We start from the raw sequence: 23144 nt of genomic DNA, 5'->3' as shown, positions 1-23144 counted from the left end.
CTTTTTGACAATGAAATTCATTGTAAGGTTAAATCATAAATAAGTATCTAGTTATTAATTTTCCGAGAATCCGGCGATGGAATTTGAACACTCGCTTATAGTACTTGTTACAATCGCAAAATATAGTCCCCAAACACATCTGACCTTCCGAGAATAATTTCAATAGGATTTAAAGTCTCGGATAACAGAAGTTGAAAACCTACTGGATCGAATTAATATGACATCTCTTTCCGTGTGAAATGGAACCATAATTCTGGACAAATGCAATTCACGAGTTGGCTACTTTCAGGTAAAAATCCTGAAAAAGGAAATCGAATGGAGATAAGTATTCAAAAAACGAATTGCTCTATTGATGGGCGAATTCTGACTTGCATTCGTACGGTTTCTGTGTACGTAAAATAATGAATGGGATCTCGATCTGAGGTGCGCCCTGAGCCCTCTCGTGGGGGTGGGGTAGAGCGTAATTAGTACGTAAATTACGTGCTGGCAGAGCCTGTCTACCCCCGCGAGAGCGTTTACAATACCAGCCTAGTTGCTCAACCGCAGATGTTTATCGACGTGGTTAAAAGTCCTTGAACAACTTGACCGTTCACGATGAACCATGATTAATTTAGAATTTACACGTAGGAAAACGTAAATATTTTGAATTATAATATTTAATACTGCTGTAATACTTTTTTAAAAAAGTGGCAATATTAAAAAAAAAATCCCGATCGATAAATTTTAATCAGAGTTCCATTAAAATCTCTAAAACGATGAACAATCACAGTGGGAATTTTTTTTATCGCGTCGATATTTACCGGCAAATGCAACCATTGTGATTGAGCAACTGAGCCCGTATTCTATTAAGTTTTCTGTATGAATTAAAACTAGAATATATTCACAATATTTTTCCGGATTTTCTCAATTACAGGTTACCGACGAAGATACTTTGAACTTTCATACAAATATACACATTTTCGTTCATAAATACCGTCTTGATATGTACCGATAAAGATAGCGTTCATAATCGCGGCGCAGGTATAGTTTTTGGGAACATACAAATATACATAGATTATATAGATTACCTGGGAATAAATATGTAAGTATATGCAATAAATACGTGAATGTTAGACAGTGTGTTACGTGGCCACTTAAACCAGCCAATGGCATGTCATAGCTCTGTAAATATTTAGACTTTCGAATTTTCTTCTCCATCTCTGTTGTAATACGTTGGGTTTGTTTACCTTGGCCCCCGCGATGAGCAGTCTCCGGGCAACGTGCGACTGGCGAGTCAGCACGGCCAAGTGAAGGGGGGCCTGGCCGGAGTCGTTCCGGATGTCCAGCAGGGCGGCGTGGGGGCACACGTGGATGAGGGCGAGAATGGCTTCAGTCATGCCGTGGATGATGGCTATGTGGAGTTGCCTGCGAACAGCGAAACGTAACAAACTGTGAGATATGATTGGAGAAGATCCGCACTCTCTTCAAGTAAAATTAAGTTTTCTATATGAAAAATAGAATATATATACCGTATTTTTTGGACCATAAAACGCACGTTTTTGTACTGAAAATTCAACCAGAAATTGGGATGCGTCTTATCGTCCGCAAAATACGATACATTTTTTTCTAAACATGTTGTTCAATTACAGGTTACCGACGAAGATGCTTTAAATTTTCATACAAATATACACATTTTCGTACATAAATATCGATTTTACTTTATGCCGTCTCGATGTGTACCGATGAATTTCGTTTGTAATCACGGCCCAAAATGACTAGCCATTATTTTAAATATAACTATGCAAAATTACCAAATAAATTTAATCGTCAACCGGTTTCGTGAACGGGGCCGTTCCTTTGTCAAGGGTTAAAAATAAACTTGACAAAGGAACATATTTAACATGCAAAATCACAAAGTCAGTGCTTCAAACATTAACTTTTTTTTATTCAGAAGAGTTTTAGAGAATTTATATCAAAATGTTGTCAATTTTTTTTTTTTTTGGAGTACAACAAGTAAGCTAAATACTACATTAAAATGATTAATGAGGGCTTAGAAGAAAAAAAACATTGGTAGATTCGTTTGCCACAGACAAAATTAAAAAGATTAGTTGTAATTATTTTTTGTGACGAACAGCAAACGTTACTCGTTACAAGAAGTACCTACTTCGTTGTAGCTCTAAAAAAAGAAGTGAAAAAATAGTATTTTGGTGTTCAAATGTCAGTTTAGTCAAATTTCATGCCTTTTAATCTTAGTTATTTTCTTTGACAATTTAGTTAAAAGTTATTATATAAATTAAAACACAAGTTTCTTCTTATCGTTCCTTTCCCCGGCGGAGGTTGGATATCATCGCAGCAATGAGAAAGTTCAATGTTTTTATCATTATTTTTTAATAGACTATCAAAAAAATAAATTTTAAATATATTTTTACGTATCGTATTATCATTTCCATGATGTTTAAAAGTTTTGTAATTTTGAAATTACTCCGCCCGTGAAGTCACAGGTTGTCGTCGGTAATTTGTGACGTCACTTAAAAGTAGAACCCCGTAGCGTCAATATACACTCGCTAAAGTTGAATAAAACGGCTACCCGGACACCGGAAATCTATCACAACACATAAAAACGATGTAATTGATTTATTGACTCCCAAGAACCTGTGAGGTAGTTTACTTTTATTAAAATCATATTTTTTTACGCATTTTTGAGAAACATCACCGCACAATTAAGTGCTCTAATTATTACCCCGCTAAGAAAACATATTTTATACCCAATTTCCCGTAGCACTGATTTTCCTCATTCTTACTTTGTTTCCAGCTGACCTGAACAAGGGCCGAACCAGTCTCGCGAGTTCTTCTGCCAAGAAATGCGCTAAAAAAACTTTATAAAATAAAAAAAAGAATCTGATTGGTGTCCCGGGGGCGCGGTAGCGTCGCGAAGTCACGGATCAGAGGTCCGAGGTTCGAATTCTGGCCTGCAACTTCTTTAAAGCAGATTAGCATTGATAATGAAATCAATTTTTGAGAAAATGCCTTTATCATAATAAATGACAACTTAAATTAATGTACGTATTCAAATATAACCAGAAGCAACGCGCAAGTAATTAGAATGAAGAGGATATGCTGTGCCAGACAATTTTGATGAACATTGTTTTTCTATCACTCTCTCGCAAATGCCTTTCTGATACTGTGCGAAAAAGACAACTGCACGTTGGACTGATAATGCCTATCAAAAATCGACAAAATCGACGTTTCGTAGTCCCGTTTTCCGCACCTCAAAACTGAATCGATTTTGTTGTTTTATTTTTTAAGAAAGTTAAGTAAGAGTATCAGAATTAAACTTTTTGTGTCGGTACCATTTGCGTTTTTCAAAAATAGTTCAAATAATATTTCTGTAATGAACTTTCGAAAGCGGCAGATAAAATTGGGCGCTTTTAAGGGTCTTTGAGAATGGTTTAAGAAAAGCCAGACCGCGTTTCCTCTCGAGTCCAAAATTAGTTTGGAATCCTATTGCGGGTACCGCCAGCGGGTATTGGTTACAAAATCGTATGATGGTAATGCGCACGTATAGCCCAGTCTGCTTCCCGGCGATAAGATAATCAAAACCTGTCTGGGAAAACCCGGAGAAATAATGGGGTAGTGAGAATTCGCGGGCATTGCCCTTGGCTCCTCCGGAACGCTCGGCAACAGGCATAACATACCTACCACCTACCCACCACCTGCCTACTGTAGCTGCTAACACAATGCACAATAGTGGGAACTGAGAACATCGCCACGGTCTGCCAATTAACACTGCCGAAAAAACCCAACCGATGCGCGTGAACTTTACAAGCAGAAGAAAAAACTTTCCAATTTTGTATCATAATACATAATAAAATATGTACATACAAAATATACGACTACAACATCTTGTATCAACTAAATGAAGTTTTATTCTAATAGCGAGTATGTATACCATTTAGTTTTATCCTCAATTGAACATAGTTATGCAGAAAGCAGCCAGCCATATAAATATAAAATTGAGATAATAGCACTTTTGTGAAATGAGCGAATTATCAAATCTAAACAACAGTTGGAATGTTTTTGACTTTAAGAAATGATAAACAATGAATACATAAGTTTTTTTAAATATTACAAACAAGAATCTAATTATGTATTTGACCAGTTTTCATGGTTTTTAAAAAACCATAAGATTTTTCCAGAGATGTGGGTGTTTTCTGCAAATTGAAAAATGCTTTTTCGTGATCGACACCATTTTCATAAGGTGATTAATACAGTTTTTTGTACGAAAGTGGTCTGGCTGTTTTTAGCAGAACATAGAATTGACCTTCCTGCACCCGATAACATCAATATATCATTTTCAAAATTGTGGACTGGCTGCTTTCTGCATAACTACGTTCAATGATAAGTCTTTTTTTTTTTCACGATCCGGACCGACCGACCGAATCACGACCGGGAAAACAAAGTTGTTTTTTTTTTAATGCGTAGGTAGGTACTTGTATTTGCGTAGGTACTTGTAATTTACACAAATATTTTAATTTTGAGGCCATTTCAGCGAGTTGTAAATAACTCAATATTGGAAAATGTAATCAATTTTAATTTTCGTAATAGGAATAACGAAGAACAAAACTGTCATTTATACACAGCTTGATAAAACAAAAACATGAAATTTGTGTATACTAATAAAAAACCTTAATATCAATATTGTCACCTTTAAAGTAATCACCATTGGATATAATACATTTATGCCAGTGTTTTTCCCAATCCTTGAAATGATGAAATCAGGCGAGTGTGCACATCTTAGTCAAGTATAATTGATAAGAAAGGGTCTCCGAGATGGTTTGGTCACATAGAACGAATGGACGGCGAAAGAATATATATGCCAGGATAGACGTGTGTGGCGGTCTATTCTCTCTGCCTACCCCTACGGGTAAATGGCGTAATGGTAGTAGTGAAACATTTCTGGAACGCACATTTTGGTAAGACCTTCAGTCGTCTTTAATTATTAAAAAATTTATATATAATTATATATGTGTATATTTTTATTAAAATAACATAAATTACTTAAGCCACATATCAAACCAGGGTCCCGATTACAATGGGAAGTTAACATATATCTTCAATTTTATCTACAAAGTAAAATTGAGTTTTCTGTGTGAAAAGCAGAATATGCATACAATTTTTTCTTCTAAACATGTTCAATTATAGGTTACCGACGAAGTTTAAATGTTCATGCAAATGTACTCACTTTCGTACACAAATATCGGTTTTTCTTTATAGACAGTCGAAGATAACTCTGTTAACTTCCCATTGTAATCGGGGCCCAGGAAGCCTCGAGCTATGGTTTGACATTATCAAGGTATAATACACTCCAATAGCAAGAGTATTTTTGTCTTCACTGAAATTAAATATGTCAGTTTCCAAAGTGACAATGTTCAGCTGCCTGACTGCTCTTCCAATCGGCATAACCAGAGGCAGAATGGTTTTGGAAGCTGGGAGATAAAACAGTATGTGGTAACGCTGGCGGAGATAACCACCAGGAACATAAAAAATGATACGCTCTAAAATGCCTGAGTTCTCGATGAAACCCCTTATCATTCTGAAAAAATAAGTCCGTGTGAACCCGTCCCTTCTAAGTTGCAAAGGTTCAAAATTTTTTTCTGAACCTTTCTCAGAAATTTTGTCTACTCTAAGTCGCGAAATGTCGTCCTTTTATAGTCCTCTTCATATTTGGGAATAGGGAATAGTGGCAAGCCCGGTAAATGCGGTGGCTGGGCATTGCGGTCTAGGTTTTTGTCAAAAAGTCGCGAGGCGTGAGCAAAAATTCAAATTATTATCATAAAAAAACAGAGTTTATCAATGTAGATAGAATTTAGGCTCTTACAATGATGTGCTTAAATTCAAATATTTCGTGTATTTTTTGATCAAATATCATGTTGTTTACCTTTTCCCCTCTTGAGCAATTTACACCCTTACAGCGATTCATATTCTTGCCGACGATATTTTGATAGATATATTTTGTTTTCATGAAATATATTTTTTACTTATTACACCAGCGCCGCGATTATGATGGGAAGCCGAGGACGTCATACCTTCACCACGACGGTATAGTTGATATAGATAGATAGATATAGATATAGATACCCTACCGACCCCCCCCCCCCCCTTAAAGTTTTAGGTAGGTACATCGATATGTAGTAACAAGGGAAAACGTTAGTCACAGTATATATATATTTACGCACTACAGTGACAAAGATTCATTATGACGTCATAGTTGAAGACAAATTCTTCCGAGCGATTACGAAGATACACTATCGACTCCCCACTTTCAAGTTTTGGTGTGAGTACATCGGTTTATACCGACGGGTCCGGTACCCTTCGATACGCATATCTACGTATTAAAAGTGTCAACAAATTTATTCCACCGAGCAATTTTTCCTTTTATTACGATTTACTTCAATTTTTAATCGTTCTAAGGTTGGCACGTTTTTTTTTAAAAGCCTATTAAACATATGAGAGAAATACGTAAATTTCGGATTCTAATTGAATTCTGACATAACTGTCAGTTTTGAAAACGAACGCCTAGATGCATGGCTAGATTCTGACTTATTAACGTATAAGAGCATCTAGGCATAAAATGTTGCGACTATAAAAAACAAATTTAGTTATTATATTTTTCCCATCTGTTTTACAATCTTCCCGAGTGTACGTCCCAAGACGTTTAAGGAGCCGGCTTTGTAATCGCTCGGTAGATAAATACAGACGATCGTTAAGCATCCCGTCTTGGTAATTGTCAACAGTCATGTTCAAGCGAGCATTTTTTGCTTGAATTAGGATTTATTGGAGTTAATAAACGCTTTGAAGTTGGCTCTTTTTATTACAGAAGCCTATTTAAAATATAAATAAGAAATATTTTAAAATTTAATGAAGCAAGGAGAGCGGACTGAATTTTTGGGGTCATTGATTGGTTGGATTCGATCATATGACGTCGAGATGACAAGTTGGTAGAACATACCGAGGTAGATAGAGATAGTAAAAAAGTTAAGTGTACCGTTTCGATATGTACAGATGAAGATAGCATTCATAATTGCGGCACTGGGCCCGTATTACAAAGGGTAGTTAACATTTATCTTTAATTTTATATTTTAAAAAAAAAATAGTTTTCTGTATGAAAGATAGAATATGTGTACATTTTTTCGTAAACATGTTACATACAGGTTATCGACAAAGATACTTTAAATTTTCATACAAATATACACATTTATTATGGACGGTCGAAGATAACTCTGTTAACTTTACATTGTAATCGATGCCCAGAGATGGGAGAACATTTTAAAGAAGAAAATATCATGACCTGGCGTTGCCTAGTTTAAGTGATCATTTAACACATTGCGTAACATTGACCATTTTGCCCATGTTTATATATTTACATTTTTCTGATTCTTCCACCGGTTGAATTTTGTTAATACGTCAATCTTGAAAACTTCCTAGGAACTACAGGCCAGTAGGTACTCGTCTACAAACATTTGTCAATTTTTATCTTGATAAAATCCACTGCTCTCGTGTCCATCGAATAGTTTCCGTATTATTATTATTCAAAATCTTCCTCAATCAGAATAACTTCCTCGTTACAATAAACGAATAAATTAATATATTCAGAAACAAAAAATCATGGCAAAGTCAATAACCATAGCACATTATGTACATAAGCAAAAGTGGGTGGCAGATACTTAACTTGAGTTCGATTCGCCAATATTGATTTAAAGTTGTGTTTTTACCCTACTAATTTTAATCATAAAGTACGTATTACATACAACACAATACGCACCCCCAATAGAAGACATAAAGACAGTTTACACTATGGTATATGTATACGCACCTAATTTAGTTAGGTGGAGAACAGGCGGAACGCGGAACACACACTGACAAGGATATTATAGCTACGTTTATTATATTATTTTTATAAATGAAAAAACATATATTTAAAAAAAAACATATTGAAAAAAAACAGTTACCCGAACACAGACGCAAGACGAGAATGGCAACTAGGGAACAAATGAATATAAATAATACATTATAAGAAATAGGTTTCGAGAAATGTAGTAGATAGTATACTGTTACTAAATATGTTGAATTATGTATAAATAAATTAAAAATGTATTATTAGTTTTTTTGTACTTCTGGATTACCTTTTTTATGTGCAAAGATGCCAAGGCTACCAAAAGTGGCAAGAGATAGGTGCACGGTATACCTAAGAACATACAAAACGAAGGCATGGGATGCTAAGGGGTCTGAAAGTTAAGACTTCTCTTGTTCTCATGTACCGATAATATATCGAATTATCGAGATACGCTACAAATTGCCTATGCAGTGTCCTATGCACCTGCGTGCGGATAAGGGAATGACAATATTTATTTATTACGAATTAAAGGTGCTATTTATTTCGCTTTCAGCAGAAAGTGCTTCAGGGATTATTCGTCGCTTTGCCATGCCTAAACAAAAATTTAATAAATATAAAATCATTTAATATATATTTTCTTAAATTGTTTAATAATTAAGTGATCAAAATATTTTTGAAATGCATAAACTGCAATATTTCTTTGTATCTGGACTGGTGCCTGAAGCGTAAGACAGATCGCCTTACATTTCAGATAACAAAAAAGATCCATACACGCTGCAATTGTAATTTTAATGCAGTGCTCTATGCACCACCGGGATAGGGAAATGATGATGATGATGAAACATAGAGACTCTATAAAACATTGGATGCAAATTCAGACTTGTGAATTTATAACCGAATTTCTTAAAACCAGTATAAATTCATTATGCACATACACCTTTGTAATTTAAAACAAAATAATGCAATTTCAATCAAAAGTAAATAAATATTTTAGGTACGTACCATAAATAATAATTTTCGAAACAATTTGAAATAAAGACGTCCATTTTTCGAACGCGGTTTTAGTTTTCAGAATTTTCAAGAAAAGTGAAAAGTCTATCACAGCGTACGCGACGCGCTCAGCACTGAATGCGAGTATACGTTGTAAGTAAGTAGCTAGGTTGTACTCAGCTGAATGCAAATATTCAAATAAGTCTGTGCGAAGTACATTACCAGTAAGAATATATGGTTTCATGATTGGTGATCTTGGAAATACCGATGTCAAATTAATTATTTATTTGAACAGCTCACCAGAGAAAGTTTCAGAATGATACACAATATAACATTATAAACAATGCTTGGGAAATTTTGACGCCGCGTTATGTGATCAAACGCCCGCTTTTTAAACAGTATGAGTATGAACACCAATATTTACATATTCGTGAGTTATAAAACATTTTCAGGAAGGAAAAACCACGCACAAACATTATCCACGATATACTTACATGTTAGTACTCAGTACTCACGCATTTTGTCAAGAACCTGCTCTGTTATCAGTTGTTGCTTGTTGCTACCTTTAATATACCTACATACTATGTTGTTTTTTAGTTTTCAAAACATTAAAAAAAAAATTAACTAAACTATTGCTGTTTGTTTGTTATTTTGTATCTTGAAATAGGGCACACATAAGCATATTATTATGTGTGCTTTACAAATTATCAAATATTATAATATGAAGGATCAGAGGTTAAAAAAAATATACGATTTTTAAAAAGAAACAGTAAATTATTATTCTATACTAAATTTAATCTATAAATGACTAATTTACTTTTTTGCTAATGGGTTTTTAGATTACTGATTTCTTCGAATTTGTAATACGCTTGTAAAGCTCATATTTACTATGTTTTTCCAAAGAAAATGATTTTGTTAAATTTTTAAATAGTAAACATAAGTTAAGCCAAACATAATTACAATAATTATCATTATTTTTCAATTATAACTCAAACAATAAACAAACAGGCAAATAAAGTAGGCATTCAATATTTTAGAAATAAATTAATTTCTAATGTATTTAAAAGCCAAGTATGTAGTTTTAGTAACTGAACTATCGCTGACTATTACATGATAGAAAATTCGGCCCTCTGGGTCTTATGTTATCGGCCCTTCGGGCCTCGATTTACTGTTTGTTGAGAGCAATCTAAATGTAATAAAGAAGAATCTGTCACTCAAAATAATGCTACCAAAATCACACAAAATAAACAGATATATTAAACATCTACGCAAAAAGTACGGTTAGAAAGCGATTAACATTAAATAGGGAAGAATTTATAATTTAAAATAAAAACAGTCAGCTGTTGGTGACTATTACACGCTAGTATATTCCTCAATGGCCTCATTTGATTGGCACTACGGGCCTTAGTGAATCTGTTATCTTCAAGATTTTTCTTATCCTTATTAAATCGGCCCTACGGGGCATCGTTGATCGGTTCTTCGGGCCTCGGTTAATCCTAATTATCCGAGATCCTAATCTCGGATGCGCTTATTGTTCATAAATACGATTCATTTGAATTTTGTCTCCAAAATTTCCGAGTAATTTATTATTAGTTTAGAAATAGACATCGGACGTCGCGGTATCGCACATATGCGCGTTTAATAGGTACCTATAAAAATATAAAAATAACCTATAAAAATTAAAAAAATGTCATAAAGTAGACGCTTACATAAATAATGAACGACGAACTGAAATTGAACATGTTAAATACTTAGGACTAACAATTGACAATTGACATGGACAATTCATATCAACAATTTAATTAGCAAAGTGGCAACTTTATCGCTATTTTTTAAAATCAAAAACTTTGTTCCAATAAAGGAAAAAAAAATAATGTATGAAGCATATGTAAAAACTAAAATATGTTATATGCAACTACTACGGGGGACAGGATATCAAAATGACATAAACAGACTACAAAGACAGCAAAATAAAATATTAAAGTTAGTATATGACCTTCCCTATCTAACAGCAACTAAAGAACTTTTTGAACAAACTAAACAATCAAACGTAACTGAACTCTTTAAACTAGAATCTTTAAAATTTATTCATAAATTAGCCACTGATGTAATTGTAGACGAAGAATTAAAACTTGAAAAAAATTGTAGTAAACGTGAACACAATACGAGAATATCAGAAAAATATAATATACAATCTTTTAAAACGAGAAAAGGACAATCGAGACTTATAAACCATGGACCGAAATTATACAATAAACTACCAGACAAAACTAAACAAAAGACAAAAGATGTTAAAAATATTATTATTAACAGTAGAATGTGAATTTTAAAAGTGAAAACATTTTGTTAAATGTATGTAACCCGTAAGGGTTTATCAATAAAATTTAAATAATATTTTTTTTTTTTTAATATATATTTACTAATCTGTAAAAAGGGTCAACACATATCGCTAGAAAATATTACGACTGTCAAACTTTTCGACTAGTTGTTTTGCAGTAATATCTATGTATCTTTAACGGTGATAAAATACAAAGCAAGCAAATGCACCGAATCACCAGATAAAACTTAATACGGGAAGATAATAGAAGAAATCATACCAAAAATTAACCTTTTTCATTATTCAAGTGAAACAGAGGCAGCAGACGGGCAGGCCTCTGATTGAAATAATATATTGATAATTTATTCTACTTAATTCTTCAAATTTATATTTCGGCAACTTGTGAATATTTAAAACGTTTTATATTGTACTACAGTGGTCTCTCGGTAATCCGGCAGATATCGGACCAGAGCACTGCCGGATTACTGAAAATCACTTATAATGCTGCGTTTGAATGGCAGAAGCTATGTTTTATTGTATCCATGTATGTATGTAATATTGTATTATACACTACATTAATACATGCGCGCAATTGAAGTGTTAACTTGAAGTAAAACTTTTTCATTTCCACATCCGCTCCTAAGTGGAGTGTGTAGTGTGGACATCACCAGTTGCCTCCAGGAGCATTTTTGCCTCTTTCCACGTCAATCCAGCGCCCCTTAATTCTGCCGAATAAAGTCTAAAGATCGCCATTGACGGCCTTCCAGGACGGCGTGAGCCCGCAGGCTTGAAGACGAGGCAATTTGGGTTTAGGTTCTCCCGAGGCATGCGCGGCACGTGTCCAAGCCAGGTCCACCGCTGCATCCTCAAGACGCTCGTTATAGGAGGATACGATAACGAACAAATCCACGCTCGAAATTACCGAGCTACGCGCTTGTATAAAAACGCCGGATTATTGGGAAGGGCGGAGAAGTGAAGTGCCGGGTTATAGGGGGATTGCTGTATTTAGATTCAGATCTTGCATTGACATAACGTGTAATCAATCATTGACTTATTACTTAAATATTTAGAGTAATAATTCTCCCTTAAGCTCTATTGCATAGAACAAAAGTGTTCCAAATTTTTGGGTTGGTTTAAGTTTGGTTTTTAGTTTAACAACAAACGTGTAATGGACGGTTTCGGTTTGCGTTTGCAAGTCTCAACCAAAGTACCTACGGTCCGTTTTATTGCTGTAATATGTAGCTAACTTCGCGATCAAGTCATGTTATAATATTTTATAGTCACGGTCCCAGTCCGAGACTAGAATATTATAATTTAAAAACAACCGAGTATCGTCTAAGTCGGCTTCGTGGTGTAGTGGTCAGCGCGTTTGCCTACCATGCAAGAGGTGTTTTTACACTAGAATATTTCATAGTCCCTGGACTGGCACCTGAACCATAAGACTGATCATCTTACCTTCATGTCATTGTACGCTGCGATTGGTGTACCAATGCAATGCCCTTTTGATGACGATGACAATCATATTATGTTGCACGAAGTCAAATGGCCAGTCTTACGCTTCTGATGGCAGTCCAGATAAAAAATATTTTAATGACAAAACACCTGAATAAATATTTCAACCATTTCGGAATGTCGGCAATCAACATCGAACCCGCGACTATACGCGGTAGCCAACAGACGCGTTTCGCTTCAACATACTGTGGATGCGGCGCCATCCCCTGAATATTTGGAAATAATATGTACTTTATTATTAAAAATTATAAATTTGAAAAAAAAATCTACAAATATTCCTACAATGGTCACAAAAAATATTCAAACGCACGTGATTGACAAATTCAAACAATTTTTTCAGCATACATTCCTACCTACGTATGCGCATTTCCTATATCAAGGTACCACGGCTTTTGAATCTGGATACTACTCTTCATTTTGAGTCCATTCCTATTACAAATGTTCGAATTTTTGCGCACGCGCATTAAGATTCATAACATTGTCATATTGTTGTACGAGCATCCAACTCGTGTAATGCAAATAAAAAACGACTGAAATAACATATACTATAAAGATTTGAATAGCATATTGTTGAAATTTGGCCATTTTGGTACTGTGCTAATGTTTATAGCTTCACCGCTAGACGCGCCGGTTCCCGTGCTCGGTAAATTAATAGACGATTAGATTAATTATTATTATTATGTGAAACTTATCGTTTTCGTAATATAATACCTCGAGCGCACTTTACAAAAGTGATTCTATGCTACTTATATTGCTTTAAATTAGATGCCTTATCATCTATCATGCCTACTAAAAGTAAGACTTCGATTATTTTTTGTCAGCATCCCTATGATAATATTCACCACACGCGCCTGGTAGCCAAACGTGTTTATCGCTTCAATATATGTGCATATGGCACTGGTACTACAATCTAAGCGAATCTCGATCGTTTATTATATATCATGTAGGTATACATGAATACAAGACGATCATTCTTATGTTTACGGTGACAGTCAAGAGGATAAAACAATATTGCGATGTGAAGACATAAATTCAAATAAATATGTTAATCATGTAAACCCACCGGGAATCGAACCTTATAGCTCGTGCATGGTAGGCAAACGCGCTAACCACTGCACGAGGCGGCAACGATATGAAAAAACAAGTGTTAACTTAATTATTTTATTATTAATCCCAATAAATTGGTTCGTTGTGAGTATATTCGCTTAATTAATAATAGTGTGTGTACAAATATGAGAAATTCAAGCGATTTTAGAGAAAACGCGTTATGTCATATTTTTATTTTGGAAACTTCACCTTTTCGTATTTTCAAAATAGTTGGAAATACGAAACAATTTTCTCGAAAATAAAACATAACGTAGACTAGAAATAATGCATGTTTTATTGAACTTAGAAATTAAACATTATTTCCTCAATCGAGGCATTGTATCTTGGTAACGAGTTTTGCAGCTAGTGCCAAATGTCAAAGAGGTTAGGTAAAACGTCACTTACGTGTCTCCTTCATCATCTTGTTCGAAGTAAATCTGCCACGGCTCGGGATCTGTACTGTTTTTGTGTTCAGGTCCTATGATATTTAATGTTGGAACATCCTTGGATATGTCTGTGAGTCCGAAACTTAAATCATTGCGTTTTTCGTTGCGTAAATTAATGCTTGAGAATGACTCTGAGAGCAGAACTACTCCGCTGTCTAATCTCATGGAATCCCTATCGTCAACTTCTTCCTGAGCTTCGTCTACGATCAGACCAGAATCTTGTGGTGTTTCTAATTCTTCAGTGGAAAACTGCTCACTGATTTGACCCGAGAGAATTCCCGAATCTACGTTACAATCCTCATCGATGGTGCTCTTTCCATCATCCAATGAGGTTTTTTTAGGATTTGATTTAATATAAGCACCATATCCCGGTTTATCACACATCTTTTACTACTTCGAAAATGCGATTATGAGAAATACTTTACCACAAAGACGTAACGTTTTTACAAATATACAAACATTCAAAGAATATTACTGCCTAATATAGGCAAAAACTAAACGAAACTTTGTAATGGAACAAAATTACGTTAAAATCACTTTACATATTTTATATTGAAAATAAAATGACACTTCAAATCAAATTAATAGCAGCTGTTTCGGAAAATAATTCGTTCGATCTCGACGACGCGCCTAACACCTCGATCCTCGTTTTACTATTGAAATTTCAGTTTTGAAATACGACAAAAATAACACATAACTGCAAGCGAAACACCGATCAAAGCATTTATCTCTTTCACACGGTAGGGATGTGCGATTGTAGAATATTGTCGATTATCAAAAATCACTAACACCAACATAGCGAACCAAATTACACATAGGTAGGTACTGTGGGTAGGCAAGTAAAAATACGCGCCAACACGTGATATTTTATTAGCAGAATTTGGACATATTGTATTTTTCTCCTCCTAAATGTGATATAATATCATAGATTCCAGTCATCGACTGATTAAAAAACTATACTGATCGTCTGCGCCGACCGCACTGAGTTTTAGAATGTAGAGTTTTCTCTAAGACATATACTATGCTAAGATATATTATGTACCTCGGAGTAATAAGGTGCTACCGCTGTAGTCACCTACACTAACAAAAATCATTCTAGGATTATTAATCACGAGATTAGCAATAATTTACAGCAAAACAATGGGCCTCAGGTGCTAGTTTGAGAATCGCAAGCGCATCGCGGAACTACCCATTACACGTCTACTAAACTAAACCGAAAATTTGCAACACTTTTGTTCTACACGATAGAGCAAAACAGCTGTGGCACGTGGCACTCTGAGTTATGCATCTAACATTCATGGATATACTTTCATTATTTAAAAAAAATCGTGTTTCCTTACTGGGTAGGCGCGACTTCAAAAAAGATCCGGGTAAGTGGCTTTCAATGTAGCCAAGTGTTGAACCCCTAATAAAGAAGATTTAATTTACTTGCGGGTTCGGCCTTCGGCTATACCAGGAAAAATATAGAATAGACTGTATTTATGTGGTATTTTGTCTTTATTTAATATGTCCATATTTTATATTGCTGTATGTTGTGCACAAACACCACTATTTTAGATCTAAATTTGTTGTCTGGGCATTTACATTTACTATGGCGAGTACATCCAAGAAGCAGTTGTCCTGGCTGAGGAATATAAGAGTAAAGCAGGACCAAGATGCTTTCGCTGTAGTGGTCGCCAATGTTGAGGAGACCTGACAAGGCACCCAAAAAGAAGGCATTTACAGGGCTTATGACCTGTCATTGGCCAATTTAGATCTGAATAACTCCCTAGGGACGAAATCCAGCCTGTCTGCAAATATTTGGACATACTCAAAACATTGTTGGACTACTATTTCATTTTATTACTATAAAATATTATTAAAACTAAAAATAGAAGTTATCACTTAGAAGAGAACCATTTAAAACTAGAATAGGGTATTAGTTAATTATTTCGTTAAAATATAGTCATTTTATGATATAAGTTCTTCTAAGACTCCTTGGCGAATCAGTGTTTGACATTCTGTAGTGGGTAAATAGTGACGACTGTCTTTCTTTAAAAACACAACATCTCCATCTTCTAGCTCCAATTTTCCATAGTCCGTAAGACAGAGTACCTCAGTGTAAAGAGATTTCGGAGGTTTAATATTCTCGGTAAGATCGATCCCCCAATATCCAATATCCTGCCCAAGAGATCGCATAAATGTTGCCAATGTTGAAGAATATTTTGAAAACCATTTAAATTCTTCTTCCGATAACATTTCTTTGATTTCAGGTGGCAACACCGGTCCAAAATCCCACCTCATGGACTTGATTTTCATCAGCCTATTGTACAGATATGCAAGGAGACATCTTTTATTTCGCTCCAGGGCAGTGTGTCTGACTTGAACTGTGGACCATAAAGCTCGATTGTCTGTGGTGGCATTTCTGAAATTTAGAAATATCAAAAATTGCATTATATAAATTGTAATGTACACCTTAACTACCGGGTTGTGGGTCCCGTGGATAGTGTTATGGACTCAGGGATCAGGGGTCTGAGGTTCGAACCCCACTCTACCCCAACATGATTTCCATTTTCTTATAGTAAATTATTTACACTTTGTTGAAAATGGCTACCAAAATTCAAATATTTGGGTGTGTATTATTATGTACCAATTACCTATATATAAATTGCTTCCTTAATTAAAACCTCTTCCCGAAATTCTTAACTTCTTTCGTTCATCATACCCTCAATTTTAAAATCAGTAAATATAATATGTTTTGTTAGCTTAGTTAGAATGCGAGTTTAACTATAAAATTGTAAAGCACACTTGAGGCAATTCTTCACAAAAATGGCGTAATATAAATCAGCCAAATCTTATTATTGTTATAACGTATACAGACATTCTGCAATCGTTACAACTTATCGAGCAGTTCAGAATTAGCATCATGGTAATACACATATGTATAGTCAAGGGGTGGAAGAAGTAAGCTCTGGGCTGGTACTCCAAATACAATTGTAACGCGGTATAGCACATTTTTACATACTAAATACACATCACAGCGTGCTGTAAATGCGTTCGAAATACTAGCCCTGGACTAATGTTTGCTTAAAATTGATTGGCAAGAAATTATGCAATCTTTTAAGTGAGTGCAAACTGCTATAAAGTTTACGACTAACTTCGTTAACCTGATTGCGGCACCCTCAATGCTTATTTTTGAAAATATCTAAGTTTTTAACTAAAATCATGACTGAAAATTCTGTGCCATTTATTTTGAAAAGAGGGTGTGAAAAATCCACTTTCGAATACATTTTTTTACTATCAACTGGTACAATTTGGGATTTTGTTGGATTAATGAGAAGTCCATTATTTTCTGTCCATGAAGAGATATGCTAGAGTGCATGTGACATTACTTCATATGCTTTATCAATGTCATCAGGTTTAAAATGAATATATAATTGCAAATCATCAGCATACAAATGGTACGAACAGAGGAGTATTGGGGTTATAAATTTGATAAAAAGGGAAAATAAAAATGGAGAAAGTATCTCTCCCTTGTGGCATACCGGCGATAAGATCAATTCAATCTTATATCGTGACGCACTGCTGACGGCAACGTAAATATGCTGAGATTCAATTATCACGGATGGAAATAGGTTTGAGGAATCGATTCTGGCAAGAAGCAGGTCAAAATCAAGAAAGTCAAAAGTACTACTAAAATCGAGAAGGACCAAGAGCGTAAAACGTTTATCATTCATTGTTGTCTGATATTGTCAGTTATTTAAACTAAGACTATAGAAGTACTGTGTCCAACTCGAAAACCAGATTGCAGAGGGTCAAGTTGATTATGGAGTGCCAGATAAAAATGAATTTATTTTTAGGCTATTCGTTCAATAACTAAAGGCAGACTGGAGATGGTTCTATAATCTTCTTTAGATGTTAGGGAGCCATTTTTAGGAAGTGGAATGATAAAAGCAAATTTCTATTGGGTTGGAAAGTGACCACATGTGAGGGAATAATCAATAATATGAGTAATAACAGATATAATAAAAGGCAAAATCATATGGATCATTGACAAGCTCAATTCTTCGCTGCCGGAGGATTTAATTTTGATAGAAAGCTTCATCGACGTCGGAGAAACGAAACTGAGATTTGTTGGTATTTTGAGAATTGTTAATATTACATAGCAAAGAACATTTTAAAGCTTCGTCAATTACCACAAGAGGCAAAGAAAAATGCAAGTTGTGTCTGTTAAGGTCCAACCAATTATTTTTATCCACAGTGGAAATAGCTTTGCCCGCCCCGAGTGAATATAGGAAGTTCCAAGAACGTGGGAAAGATTGATTATTAAGTGGTGATTTAATGTCTCTTTTTTTAGCATTCCTATATAATTTATTGCAACGGATTCCGAAGGTTTGAAATTTTTTCCAGCCACGGATAGAATTGATTGATTTGAGTTTGAATTTAGCTAGGTCGCATTTCGCCATCAGTTTTAAAATGTCATTGGTAAGCCAGGGAGCTGGAGGATATTTCAGTTTCACTTGTCCAATAAGGGCGTGCAACGGGACAACTATCGTACCGTTCAAAGAGTTGACTTTTAGATCAAGGTTGTTTGTTTCGTAAATATTCTTCCAGTCTATGTTAGAGATGTCAATCTCAAATTGTTCTTTGTTAATATTGCGAAAATTTATAGGAAGCAATATCTTCAAGTGATGTCGTGGACAGTCTTTTTTATATATCAAATAGAGGATTTCGTGATTCGAAAATCCAGAAGCAGTCAATTGGCTGTATTTATTAATTTTATGAGGAAAGGTGGTAAAAACAACACCAAGAAGTGTATGGGATGATACAGCGTGAAGTGTTGGTTTAAGAGGAAGTATAGAGAGTATTTCCTCGAGCTGTTTGTTTCTATGGTCCCTTTTGAGAAGACAAGTGTTAAAGTCATCCATAGTTATAGTATGATTGTAAGAAAAGTGATTATAGCAGTATTTTGAAATTCTAAGAAATAATTCATTCTGGTGGGGACAATACACAAAGCTAAAAAGAAGATAGTTAGGTTTGAAGTTTGCTTCTATAAATATGTACTCTGGACAACCTTTTGAGGAAGAAAGCGATTTTGTGATGACAGAATAATAAATACCACCACTTAAGTAGATGCCAAACCCCCCTCTGACTCTATTTATGTGATCATTACGCATTAGACCTGGTAATGGGTACATTAGTACTTTTATGCGTTTCAATTTTCGCGCATAAGGAAACTTATGTGATGTAACTATTATTTAGTCTGTAGAGCTGTATAAACGAGGCTCTAACTGGGAATCCCAAACATAAATCGAGCATCTTATTAATGTTCATTATAAACTTTGGGAAGTTAAATTTAATTTGAAAAGATCTTTCTTTTTAGTCAATTAAATTTATGGAAGCAACTTCGTTTGTCTTATTTACAGTTTAAATATTCTTTTAAATTCACTATCCATGCAGGTATCATATCGGCAGAAGCGTGTATTAATGCATCCATAATTCAAACAAAGAAAAGAAAATTAACACAGTATACCATAATAATATTATATAAGTGAATGGGGTCTAGAATTTCAACCGTCCAAGCGCTCAGTAACTGCTAGACTTGTAATCTAACTTCTATTTTAATAAATTTGTTTTTTTTTTTTTTTTTAATGTCTCCAAAACTCTCAACTTCATTATCAAATAAAAAATGTAAATAGGGGCTAGATTTCTTACTGTCCATGCGCTCTGTAGCTGCAAGGCGTACTGCAATCTAGCTCCTATCTCCTATACCTAGTCCTGCTATAAATACTGTAACATGAGTTCAAAAATTCATAAAATGTAAACAATAGCAGGTAGCGACCCGTAACCTTTTTTCAGGTAAAGTACAAACCCTTATGCTATTGCTATAGTTAGTCAGTCGTTGAACGTCAATGAGTAAACATGGTGTGGGGTGTTAAAGAAAACCGAATCGCTGTAATCATGTTACACAAAGTTGGGAAGAAGCCGGGAGACATTTTTAACAACCTAAAATTTAGGTATAAGTAGCCAGTTTGTGTATCAAACTATTAATCGGTTCAAGAATATTCAAAGTGCTGAAGACCGACAAATATCTGGACGTCCTCGAACTGTGCGGACTCCAGGAGCTATTAAGGCTGTCAGAAGCAGAATTCATAGAAATCCGCTCCGTAAACAAAAAATCTTGTCCAGGGAGATGAATATATCGACTCGAAGTGTGTCTCGCATCATCAAATCTGACCTAAATGTGGGGACTTACCGAAGAAGCACTGGTCATACTTAGTTATCTAAGTGAGGACAGCCACCTAACCAAATTTGTATATAATGTTTTCATACAGAATTGAATAATGTTTTTTGGGGACAAGTTGCTGATTAACAATAAATATTGAGATGCATGCTATTGCGTAGTGTATTTTACAAATGGATAACCATTATTTGAAATGGATGTAAATTTTTTCATATTAGGAATTGCAATTCCTTAAATCGAGAATAAATAGTAAAATAGATACATACGCATCAGACATGTTAGATTTGAACAAAATATCCATCTCCTGAATAATATTCCGCACAGCATCATCCTAAAAAGAAAAAAATATTTTCTTTTAAAACACAAAAATCTGTATACCTACAGATGTGAATCAATCTTTATTTTTTAATAGTGATAATATCCGAAAAATATTACATTGTACGGTGGTATGGCATCAGCACATCTTTCAGTATCTTTTAAGAGCTCGATACCTCTTTCAGCAAACATTTTAATCGTAGATTACAGAGTACAGGATCTGTAAAAAAATTATAGCAGTTAACTAAATAAAAAAGGTAAATACATAAAATTTAAGCACAATCGATCAATGAGTTATTTTATTTCCGAAAAAAATATATTCATGTGACTTGAAGTTTCGATGTTTGACGTTTTTTTGACAATCAATTCATATTTCATAGTCAATTTATCAGATTCGCGGGAAATTTTCTGTACTTGCGTTTGGGGCTGCGTTCATCATTCCAGTACCACAGACAAAGAATCAGATGAGGAGAAAACTGGGGATGTTAGGATAACATTCGTTTTTAGAAAATAATAGTTTTTATAACATTATGGAACTTTTTGATATCTGAGATCTTTGAAATTCTACTTTCCAAACATTTTCCTCTTGAATCACCGTCATTTACGCAATTTTTTTTATTTCGATATTAGGTCTACTTGTTATGACTCGTGTTGCAATGGAAATGCTAAAAAATGTACGGTATTTAAAAAAAATGTTTGTAATCTAATAAGTCTACTCCAATCATTCGGAATTGTAAAGAGGACTTTTTTTCAAACAAATCTCATATAAACCAAAACCAGAAATACACATTCTTCGATTGGGCTCATCCATATAAAGCAATATGTAGATAAAAAAATACCTTGATTGTGATGTTGGTCTAAAATCGAGTGAATGTGTCAAAAAACACATAGGTGAAGACGACGACTTCCAAAGAGTGTACAAATTGTACAATAAAACATATCGAATTTCCTCCATCCTCTTTTCCCAAAGACGATCTCTGTGTGGAAATTTGATTTCTTCTTTCGTTATCAGAGGCATCCAATAAAAGTATTGTTATGTCTTCGATCCCTGGCCGTTGTAGTATTCCCAGCAGTGAAAAAGTGGACACGTTACCAAAGGAGGCGGTCTACAGATCCTGCCCATAGTAATTTATTACCACTGAGTAATCTCTTCGCTATGATGAAGAATAAGCCACTTCTCATATAAAAATAATATTGGGTAGCCTCTTCCCATGCCAAGGGGAGGTTTTATTTTTAATTGAAACCAAATATAATAAAAAAATCTTGGTTTTCCAAAATGATTTCGAATAACTTTTAAAGATCTCCTCTATATTAAGCAGAATGCGAAAGAAGAAAGACACAAGGTAAAATCTTAAAATCTCTGGTTACAAGTAAGAATGCAACTTCGTCTAAAAAAGATTTATACTTTGGGATGTCTATATTTAAAGTATGAACATCGTTAAAAAAACATTGATGTTTTTACGATTTTCAATTCAATTTACTTATTTGAAAATCACATGTAAATCAAAAACTATAACTAAAATTTAAAACGTACATATTTTAAAAATGAAAAATACATAAAAAAGACTCTTGTCAGAGTAATACGAGAATCCTGATTCGGAAAACCCCTTCGGATACATGGAAGATATCAACATCCAGAGATATGTTGTTCAGCATAGTGGTAGCTTTTCCAACAGGCATAACCATCGGCAGGTTGGTCCTGTATATCGGGATTTGAAATAATCTATGCTGACGCTGTCTTAAGTAATTATCAGTAACATATACAAACCAATGCTCATCATAATCTCAGAATTATCGACCATACCACGCAACAATCAATAAAAATGTGTACCTAGTCAAATATACATTCCTTCTAGTCTCTAAACTGTTGTAGTCAAGCATACCCTGGAGAAACTTGGCCGGGTAGAGCCAAGAATAATATCCGCTACACGCACTCGTTCATGTAGAGTATCTCAGAAATATCTTTTGGATTTTCTCTATCATAAGAGGATACTTCAGTTCATGTGGCCCCTAAATTATTGAGCCACTCTCGAGTCTACTTTGCACATAGCTTAACTTTTCTAAAATAATCACAGGCACTTGCCTAAGTTATTTACGACTAAAAGAAAATGGCCCGAAAATGTAAAGGTAAATTATAAGATCGCTTACATTTACTTTTTTTTATACAGCGCCCTTGAAGTGATCAATCACGAAAACGGGTCTACAACAATAAACAAAAAATATTATTATTATTATTGTTTAAAAAACGCGATGTTTTCGCTTTAAATTAAATAAATGAATCGCCAAAATCCAATGTTTTTAATACTTGATTCTGCATTTGAAAAAGTTAGTTTAAAGTACCTAATACTTACAATAAATAGCAACATGTAATATAAAACTAAT

At 34.5% G+C, this 23144-nt stretch overlaps 2 protein-coding genes across 2 annotated transcripts in view; both read right to left on the bottom strand.

Moving 5' to 3' along the window:
- cact (NF-kappa-B inhibitor cactus) overlaps positions 1–14879 on the bottom strand; it is a 46122-nt gene extending 31243 nt beyond the window's left edge. The window contains exons 1-2 of the mRNA XM_088241212.1: positions 14184–14879; positions 1227–1404 (exon numbers count right to left, since the gene is read on the bottom strand). Coding sequence (XP_088097338.1) covers positions 1227–1404; positions 14184–14608 — 603 coding nt within the window. The 5' untranslated portion in view covers positions 14609–14879. The remainder of the gene's footprint in view (positions 1–1226; positions 1405–14183) is intronic.
- Positions 14880–15702: 823 nt separating this feature from the next.
- Positions 15703–23034, bottom strand: LOC148271583 (DNA replication complex GINS protein PSF1-like). The gene is made up of 4 exons (XM_088241213.1): positions 22911–23034; positions 20883–20982; positions 20714–20778; positions 15703–16628 (listed from the first exon to the last, which is right to left on the bottom strand). The coding sequence occupies exons 2-4, from the start codon at positions 20952–20954 to the stop codon at positions 16175–16177; spliced, it is 591 nt and encodes a 196-aa protein (XP_088097339.1). The 5' UTR covers positions 20955–20982; positions 22911–23034; the 3' UTR covers positions 15703–16174.
- Between the last annotated feature and the right edge of the window lie 110 nt (positions 23035–23144).

Source organism: Micrasema longulum, unplaced genomic scaffold (assembly GCF_059751315.1).
Source record: "Micrasema longulum isolate JH-2025_06_02 unplaced genomic scaffold, ASM5975131v1 h1tg002780l, whole genome shotgun sequence".
In the NCBI taxonomy this organism is placed as follows: Eukaryota; Metazoa; Arthropoda; class Insecta; order Trichoptera; family Brachycentridae; genus Micrasema; species Micrasema longulum.
The sequence above is the reverse complement of the archived record's forward strand: the minus strand, read 5'-3'. Positions and strand labels throughout refer to the sequence as shown.